Below are 10,213 nucleotides of genomic sequence, written 5' to 3'. Positions count from 1 at the left end.
AGCATTAATATTATTAGGAGGAAATTACGCTCTGGTCATTTATGTTTGCTTAATGACTTTTTAACTTGTGTTTTCTTAGTTGACTAGGCGTAGAAGAAAATCCATTAACCACCCCGACCCATCTCTACTTTGCCGTGCTTACCTAAAGGTAATTTTGTTGCGAGTGTTCAAAGTGAGGAGTGAGAATTTTGAAACAAAAATTTCAAAATCACAAAGAGCATACTCCAAAAAACCTAGCTTGTGTTGTTGAAGAAAAAATTACAGAAGGAACGCAAATGTCGAGGATCGAAGTGGTAGCTGAACACACCCTCCGACAAGTTATAAACTTTTGGAGGAGTGAGTTTTTTCCCCACCCCATCAATTTCCGACAAGTTTTGTACAATTTTCGCCCACCTGGTGCGTTTTAATGTGTTCTAGTATATAAAAAACTTGCGTAGAATTGATTCAGAAATCGTTATCGATGGCACACGACCAAAGATTTCTGGTGAGAATATTAAAAAATGATTTACTAAATACTTCGGTCATGATGAGGGGCCAATTGAACGCACTATTTCAATGGAACTAAACAACTGACGTGATATTCATTTTAAATAAACAATCTAAAATATTTATCACTTGATGTGTCGTTTCTGTTCATTATTACCTACGTTTTCTGCCCTATTTCTACACATGTAAATCTTTAAAGAAGGTTAACAAACCTCTGCTCGTGCACTGGAAAATTAATATTCTCGATGTTATAATTATAACTTAAAACATAATCATTTGCTTCAAAAATTTTATTGTAAAACATTAGATTGACGTGACGATATGCATCATGCGCGCTTTCACGTTTTATATTCACATTACGGACTTCCGTTATTATTATGTCGCTTACATCACAACGCAGCTTAAAATTTCCTTGATTTTGTGGAAATACTGATGTTGTCGATATTAAAATACCATACTTTCGGTTTGAAAGCTACAGGGTCTAAGAATGAATCTCACTGACTTTGTGTTAAAAGGTTAAAACTTAAAAGTTATAAAAGATACAGGTTCTGCTGTAGTAAAAATTATTATTCAAATTTTCCAAAACATGTCACATACGATTTTGAGATAACAAGCTGTATTCGTAAAAAAATGCTACTCGATACAGCATGTACTTTTGTCGATCCATATAAAAATATGAATGGACACACTGTATATGAGACACAGGAAAATTTAACAAACCGTTCAGATTTGCCTCCGTTAGGTATGTCTCGTATAATTATCATTACCGCAAAATTCGCCCCAGGAAGATTTTCCCTCGCAAGATTCGACTCCGGAAAATTTACCTCCGGAAAATTAGCCCCGGGAAGATTTGCCTACAGATCCACCTCCGATTTCTTAATTGATTTCTCCCTCCTCTCTCTGCCTTCACACCGTCTATCATCTTCATCAGTACGTGATACAACAAATTTCTCTTTCTTTTGATGGTATGTCCATGATTGATGTCCTTTCCGCAAGTCTCTTCAGTACTTCCTTATACTTCACTCCGCCTTTCCATTTTTTTCAAAATCCTCCATATCCACATCTCCAAAGCTTCTATTCCTTTCTCGTCCTTCATTATTGCCCATTTTCACAACCATAAAAAGAAGGGTTGGTATTTTTAACAAGGGATGTAGCTAATTGTTGGTCAGAGGCCAGAGCTTATTATTAAAATACGACAAATTTACTGTAAACTCGCCTTTAATTAGAAACCTACCTCTGTAGTCTACGCCTACGGTCATAAGGGGTGGCATGGCAGCTTTCAGTCTGGTTTGTTCTTTCGCGCTCGAGGGTCATGTAAACAAACGTCGCCACTGCGTATCGGCGATTATCGTCAATTAATTAGGTAACTCACCGGGAGCTAGTGCTGACCGTTGAAAGTGAATCTCGCAAGATGATTGACGAATTTTAATAAGGTACAACCGAGCTTCCGGTTCCTCACAATGTATTTCAGTTCCAATTTAGTTTAGATATTTATGAGAAAAATTACTGATGTTCCGCAGTGTAGAAATGTCCACATTTACCCTTACAACTTAGGGTTCTGACAGCCAAAAAATACACGAATTAATTGTATTTAAACCTTTTACCGGTTGCCGTTTTATTTATAATACTATTAGCACGTGGTATAAACAAATTAGGTGCACTATGATTAATAAACTGTTTTTTTAACGTAACTAGCCACTACAAACATAGCGCAATGAAATGTTTTACACCTTGTACCCTAACGCTTTCGTGGTAACTATTTATTCAATTGCGACATTGCGAGTACTTTCATCCTATCGTGCAAATATTCACTTAGGTACGTATTAATAAAGTAACTTTTCCACACTGTAGTTTTTGCTACACGACGAAATTTTCTTATTGCCTTAAAAACCGCCCCCATTTCTCTTGTTCAAAAGGGCAGCTCTCACTGAATGTATACAGTACCTACGGCAATAAATTCGTCGTAAATGGTGGCACGATGTCCAGTTGCGCGGCTAACGATTCTCTTTTATTCTCCAGTTATACGGTTTTCTTTTCGAATTTTCAATTGATAGTGAAATTTAACGCGATCTCAAAAAAGTCTGTACACCATTCACCATCCCTCATTCCCTGTCATAGCCGTTTTTAGAACCGGCAACAATGTAGCATTTCGAATATTATCTGCTTAAAGACTCGTTTCTTATCTGAACGTGCTTTATTTTCTCGAATATTAATTCCGTTATCTTTCATTATGAAGCGGTACACGTAAAAAATGTCCGATGCTGGCAAATTTGTAAATTTAACAGGAAATCTTTAAATGCTAAAGCGACTACCTGGTACAATTAAAAAAAATGCATTAGAAACGCAAATTTGCCGAGGCGAATCTCCCGGGGCGATTAATACAGTAGTAAATTTTTAGGAGACGAATACTAACAACCTCCTGCTCTCCAAAAGTAAAACGAAAACGCCATATATTATATGGGTGTATTAATACTCGAAGGCGATTCGATAGGAAGGCTGGGGATGAATATTTCAAGGACGAATTTACCGGGGTGAGTTCCCCAGACCGAATGGTAGACACACAGAATTATACAAGTGATGTTGCAACCGATGGTGAAATACGTTTGTCAATGTTCATCAAATAACACAGAAGGAAAAAGATGTCGCCTTCGCTATCCTTTACACTTGTTGACTTATTTTGCTTTCGTTGAGTACTAGCACAACTTGACGGTGCACAACTTGACGGTGTAGTTGTTTCTTTTAGACGGCGATTGTTGCCTGTAAAGCGAAACTTCGATATCCGTGTGGATTGTTTTGCTTGCCATGCTTTTTGTATAAAAGAGATGTTGAAATAATATGGAAATTAATGATTAAAGTGTTGATCATAACTGCACAACTTCATACAATAATGGCTTACAATACTAATAAAATTTAACAAAAGAACACACCTGCGAATTTCAATCAATTTAAATGTCTTATCAGATTAAATAAAACAATCATTCTGCATACGTTTAATTTGAATCAAATACGAAACCAGCTTAAACTACCCACCTAATTCAACATCCAAAATACCAACCAGACAGAAGAAATGTTGAAGTAACGCAACCAGTTTTCTTAAAAATTATAAGGGCAGTCATCAAGTGTATTGCGCACATTAACAATGCACTTTAATGTAAGTAGATGTAGTTACCAATTACCTATAAATACAGCTGTTGTGACAAAATATGGGCTGAATAGAAAAGGTGACACGAATTATATTGTCACAGTGATGTTTCCCAAGACTACGACCACTGTATTTAAAGGTCAATGCGACAACAGTTTGGTCTTTTGAACATCTAATCAATCTAAGGAAATTTATAATGCTTAATTACATTTACTAAGTAAAATTTCTAACTGTAACCCGCATGCAGTAGTATATCACCTAATCGGACGTGGTGGTACAAGCGTGTTTAAATTGCGGAAGTTATCTATATCTTAAGCGCTGGAACCTACATATACATCTTCAAACTCTTAATTTGAGTAGAATTAGTGTCCTAGGGTGTGGATGAAAAGAACGATTCTACCGGCTTCCATCAATTCTAAGAACTAGAAATAAGGGCCATTTAAACTCAAGATCTGCCTTAACGGTGATTTATTTCGGCAAGTTTCTTCTGAAAGCGCCAGGTCGAACAAAGAATGTAGTATACGAAAGGCAGCCAAGAATTCTCTCACAATTATAAACAAACAGGTTGACAAAAACTGGCAAATCAAACTTTAGCTTCTTATACGACAATTAATTTCGAACAATAATTGACTTTAAATTTTAAAGTTAAATTTATAAAATTGGAAAGCGATTAATAATTGAAACAATGAGCTTTTTGGAACTTGATGAAATGACTATTAAATCACGGTTGGTAATAAAAATCTTATCATTATCAACAAACTAAGGATTTTATTGCTTTTACAATTTCTAGTACAGCATAACTACGATTGCAAATGTGGGTTATCATGTAATAAATTGAGGGAGTTTTATCACTACTTATGGAGTGTTTAACTCCTATACCGCTAGGCAACCAAAAGTACGTATGAAGTTTAAACTGAATAGTTTTAATTCTTTATTTGCACAAATATTGTAACCCAATTTCATAATCGACAGACGACAATTTATAATGAAGTATTGAAAATCAGATGAGAAAGATATAACGGTCTTCTTCGAGCATACACATCAAATATCTCTTCAAAATTCTGGATTGGTTTTGTTAGATGTGAAACAGCAGCAACTTATGCACTTATTGCATACTTTAGATCGTTGATGAAGACACAAACCCATAGATCTGGTGAATGGGCAGACCATAATTGTTTTTGAAAAACTGACTTATTAAAGACTGGGGGACCGACCAGTCAATTCCAGGCTCAGTGGCCAACCGGACTCAGACAGACCAGGACCTTTTTAACATGACCCTTTGGCAAATCTGGGTCTTCTAAGCTACTAAAACTAAACAGAAGCCAGATTAGGAAGATTACCAGTGTCGGCGGTGTCCTTACAGAGCACTAGATCGTCAACTATCACCTCCACAACATTGGGTTTGTAGGAGAGCCCTATCTATCGAGCCAGTGGACTGTCAATTTACTGCTTTCCATTTGAGTGAAAGAGGAGCTCTAAGCTGTACCGTGCACGATGCCCCGTGTTCCTTTTAAGAAAGCTTCGAGCTCTGACCCACCCGAAATTGGGTTTCCCTTGTCCCTTCATGCACCACCTATTGGCTTGGGGCTTGAAACACTTTTGTGGTTATTTACGTACTGTGAATGTCAATTCAAATGTGTGCAAAATGAACAACTTGCAAAATGAGCTGCTCCGAACGAACTGCACCAGAGGTTCACGCATTCAAATGGAAATCAGATTATTGTATCGCCATTATCAAAGACAGCAGGACCGTAGCTAGACCGAAAGTGAACATAAAGCAAACGGATGGTATGAGCGGGCAACTTTTATAACTAAATTCAATGCCCAGAATATTTTTTCTTATGCTGCCACTCTTTCAATTGTAAGGTGTGTTGTTTAACCATAGGAGTGTGTCACCACTGTATTAAAGTAGACCCTGTTTGTAGGGGGTGCGGAGAGGAAAAGATATGCATTTGATTTGTTAGTTGCGGTGTAGATTATAGAAGGTACAATATACAATTACTGCTAAAAAGCAGTTTAATGATCTTCCCAACATTTGGTATAATATCGACAGCAGTTGCCTAACAAGATTGTTGAGTTTTTGTTTATTCGAAAAAAATTTTTTGCTATCGGTCACGTGTAACTTAAATACTTATGTTACATCCTGTATTTATAGCGTAGATAAACTACTACCACTGCCGTAGTTCCAATGCGCCATAGTAGTTAATATTAACTGATTTATAAATCGTAATTATAACCTAAACACGTTCACTAGGTTTCATATAAAACTTTCACATATTTTTCTGTTGTGTTTCCTTAACTACCTTCAAAATGTCCGAAAGAAAAGTTTTAAATGTAAGTAATATTAACTGTAACTATTTGTATAATCCTAAGACGTATGTTTTGTAGAAATACTACCCCCCCGATTTCGATCCTTCGAAAATACCTCGCATGAAATTGCCAAAAAATAGGCAGTACACTGTGAGATTGATGGCACCCTTTAATATGCGTTGCAAAACGTGCGGCGAATACATATACAAGGGTAAGAAGTTCAATGCGCGCAAAGAAGACGTCGAAAACGAAGATTACCTAGGGATCCGAATTTATAGGTTTTACATTAAGTGCACGAGGTGTCTGCAGGAAATATCTTTTAAAACTGATCCGAAAAATACGGATTACGAAATTGAAGCCGGCGCAACACGGAATTTTATGGCGTTAAAGTTAGCCGAGGAGCAGGCACAGAGAGAGGAGGAAGAAGAGAAGGAGGAGGAACAAAACAATCCCATGAAATTACTAGAGAATAGAACGAAACAATCCAAAAATGAAATAGAATTGTTGGAATCCTTAGAGGAACTGAAGGATTTAAATCGGAGGCAACGCTCTGTCGATTACGATAGCATGCTACTTGCGTATGATACGAAGTTAACAGCACGAGAGAGAGAGGAAAGGATGCAGCAGCTGGATGAAGAATATATCAAGTACGTATTTTGATAATAAATCTAGTTTTGTCTCAATTTACACATTGTAGAACTGTGAAATTTCATTCGAGTCAGAAAAGGAAAGTAATTGTAGAGGAAGAAATAGTAGAAGACAAGGTCGAAGAAAAGAAGATTAAAGTAGAACCAGATTGTGCTGGTGAAACAAGTGTCACCGTTACTGAAGCTAAAAGCAGTGAGTTAAAGGAACCAGTTAAAAAATCTGTGCCAGTGGGAAATACATGGAATAAAAGTATTGGTTCTCTTTCAAAAAATAAAAAGTTGACTGGTTTGGTAAAGATTAATAAACCATCTAGTAATACAGAAGAATTAAAAACTAATAACATCCCATCATCAAGTCTGTCTTTATTGGGCAATTATTCAGGGAGTGATAATAGTGATAATGACTAAGTTTTGGGAATAGTTTATTTTTTAAGTACTAACTAGTGGTCTATGAAATGTAATGAAAGTGTTAAATATTTTTAAAATGTGATTAAAACATTGACCATTGGTGTGATGTTTGGTTTCATTATACATATTTGAGACATTGGTTTTCATCCCAAAATCAATACACTTGTCCTGCAATTTTGAGTAGGTACCTAAAATTGCTGATGTAATTCCTTTTCCCATTTTATTCTCTGGACATCTGCAACAATAAACGATCACACTTCTTGGGGTCAGCACGCGAAAGGAATGTTTTGCATTAGAGATGAATGATTGAAGCATTTTAATATATCTTTTACTTGTTGAACTTTGATCCATACAGGAAATTTGTGAACAAATATCAATTGTAATCAAAATTGGATATTTAAAACAGGTAATATAAATATACAAGGTAAAAATGTTGTCTGGAACACTGGATATAATATCTTCAAAATAAAATTTTTTTAAAGAATCTGTGACGTACCCAGGCCAGCCCCGTGAGACTGCGCAGCTCAACGCATACATAATCATAAACAAAATATACAGAATTTATGTAGGCTTTGAAAGTTGACATATTTGCACTGGCATAACAAAGACTAACATAAAACCAATATTCGGTCACTACATGTCAGGGATCCACTAAACGAATTGATTAGCAATATAGACAAGATATGGCTCTTTTCGAAGACACAAAAAAACAGTACATAAAGCATATACGGTGAGTTTTTTTTTAAATGCGAACATAAGAGTTTGCATGTAATGTAATTTCCTATGTTCGATTTTTAAAAAAAACACATCAATCTATGAGGTGTGCGCGGTTCAGATTCCCAAATCGCGCAACTTGTGTGACTATGAACAGCAACTCTATAGTCTTTATGATGAAGAGCACTCGGTAAAATTTTTTTAAAGAAGCCATGTGAGGCCATAGCCACTTTAGGATACATTTTTCTTAAACTTACGATAACTTGACTACACAGGCCACGCACTGACACCACAACTCATTGTGAACCAACCTTCAATTATTTGTAGGTCATGTGCACCTGGTATTGTACTAATTTGATCTATTCAATACATAAATGACAAAAATAAGATAATAAATACCGAAAACAATTACAATAAATGTTCGAAGTGTCCTCCTTGACATTCTAAGCAATAACTTAACCGATTTCGTAATTAAATTGGACGGCGGTATTTTTAAAAATGTGACAGCTGTCAATTGTATCTACTACTCATTTGAACTACTCAATAGATTGATATGTTTTTTTTCATCGAGATAGTATAAATGGAGACGCTATTTAGCATCTAAACAATACTATTAAAATGGGACCTGTGGGCGGGGCTTAGTGTCGTACCAATATGGCCGACTTGCCAGGGCCGGATCCTATTGTTTTTAAGCTTAATTACCAAATGTAATAATGTGTTACAAATATGGAACGATTATAAAAAAAGTTTAAGTTTATTTGTGTAGGTGCGAATGGGGTAGTTTTAAAAGCTATCAGTAAATATCAAATGACTAAGTAGTAAATATCAAATGACTAAGTACCTATACCTAAATTTTCTTGGTGCAATTGAATTGTGAAAGTTAAGTTGACAAATGGTGCATAATAGGTACCTACAATATGCATAGGTCGGCTTTATCGTGATTAAATTGACAGTAAGTAGGTACCTAAACTAAATGCTGAAATTCTATCAATACTAGCCTGTATTGTGTTTGTACTTACCTATGAAAAGTTATTCCAGTTATTTTCTTTTTGTCAATCCCATCCCGGGCATAACAACTCCGCACAGCACAACACACCATGTCGATAAAACGCAATTTATATAAATAGACCGCAATAATTACGGAAATAATTCGAAAATCACAACACAACACAAAATCTGACGGATGACGGATGTGTAGTAACAATATGGCGGACCGGGTCCCGCTTTGGTCACTTGATGTCGTCTCCATTTATACTATCTCGATGTTTTTTTTTAAATCGAACATAGGGAAATTACATTGCATGCAAACCCCTATGTTCGCATTTAAAAAAAATTCACTGTATATCTCTGCGTAAGTCAGTCCTGAACTTTAGCCAGCCTCTGCTACGTCAAATCGAGATTATATATCGGTATCAAATATAGCACAGTACATATTCGAAACAAGTCACCCTGCCAAATATTAATATAATCATAATCACCCGGTTCAAATAAATAGTAGGAGCATAACGTTAAGTATCACAGTACAACAAAACAAAGGAACATGTCGTGACAAAACATTAGTATAAAGTAATTAATTCTCAATGCCAAGTGTAATATGTATCAATCAACCACCTAACGTACCTACGTCACTCGCCCCCAAATGAAGCACCCTTTGTAATTGTCGAAGCTGCACTTCGAAACGTAAAAATTACTTCGGTCCTCAACAAAAGCACAATAATACCTCTCCTTAAATCTCCCCTCTAAGCAAATCCTAGACGAAAATTGTTGATAGGTACCTATCGACGTGCTCCCAGACGTCGAGTCAATACAGCTCCACCAAGCAAACAAGTCCCTCTGAAAATATGCGAACTAATTAAAAAAATTCGTGGCGGGAAAACGTTAAGCCAACGCAGGCGTGTACAGTCCGTAATAAATGTGACAGTGACACATTTATAGATTAAATGTTTATAAAATCATAATAGGGGAGCTAGCTCGAAATCCACTGAACGAGAATGATCAAAATTTTAACCGATGGAGTTCCATTTTGCCCTATCCGAGTATGCTAAAATCGACCGTCTGTCGCCTTAGGTCATATTACTTAAGGCGCTGCGGGTACTTTTTGCGGTACCAATTCTAAAAGGTTGTTCTTCGAGAAAATAAGTTCTACACAAAATGAAAACGTTGATAATAGCTCTTAGAAAAATATTTAAAAAATCGCGAACACGACTTTTTTTCGTCGCGCCAGGGTCGGTTTCGGGATTATTTAAATCGAATTTTAGCGGACAAATTCGGTTCCATTACAAAGCTTTGCATGGTATCCAAAATTGCTACAAATCTACGCACTTGAAATTTGTGACCAGTGACGTTCTTCTATATGGTCAAAGGGGGTCATATTTTTTTTAATGACAACCACTAGTTTTCATTACATATTCTTAAAGAGTACACTTTTTTGAATATAGTAACCTAAAAAATCTTACTCTATTACAAATTTACTCAAATCAAGGAAAATAGTTATGTTATGTTGTCA

The 10,213-nt window shown here is 36.0% G+C and overlaps 1 protein-coding gene across 1 annotated transcript; it reads left to right on the top strand.

Annotated features, from left to right (window-relative positions):
* Window positions 1–5,849: 5,849 nt before the first annotated feature.
* On the top strand, window positions 5,850–7,092 carry LOC116168322 (splicing factor YJU2). The gene is made up of 3 exons (XM_031484087.1): window positions 5,850–5,962; window positions 6,017–6,585; window positions 6,636–7,092. The coding sequence occupies exons 1-3, from the start codon at window positions 5,939–5,941 to the stop codon at window positions 6,991–6,993; spliced, it is 951 nt and encodes a 316-aa protein (XP_031339947.1). The 5' UTR covers window positions 5,850–5,938; the 3' UTR covers window positions 6,994–7,092.
* Window positions 7,093–10,213: the final 3,121 nt, after the last annotated feature.

Source organism: Photinus pyralis, unplaced genomic scaffold (genome assembly GCF_008802855.1).
Source record: "Photinus pyralis isolate 1611_PpyrPB1 unplaced genomic scaffold, Ppyr1.3 Ppyr1.4_LG4, whole genome shotgun sequence".
Classification (NCBI taxonomy): Eukaryota; Metazoa; Arthropoda; class Insecta; order Coleoptera; family Lampyridae; genus Photinus; species Photinus pyralis.
The sequence above is the reverse complement of the archived record's forward strand: the minus strand, read 5'-3'. Positions and strand labels throughout refer to the sequence as shown.

Excerpts from the sequence above, each read along its gene's own strand:
- LOC116168322 (XM_031484087.1), top strand. The coding sequence starts at position 5,939 with ATGTCCGAAAGAAAAGTTTTAAAT. Across the intron at positions 5,963-6,016 it reads CCGAAAGAAAAGTTTTAAAT|AAATACTACCCCCCCGATTT; the intron begins GTAAGTAATATT and ends TATGTTTTGTAG. Across the intron at positions 6,586-6,635 it reads CTGGATGAAGAATATATCAA|AACTGTGAAATTTCATTCGA; the intron begins GTACGTATTTTG and ends TACACATTGTAG.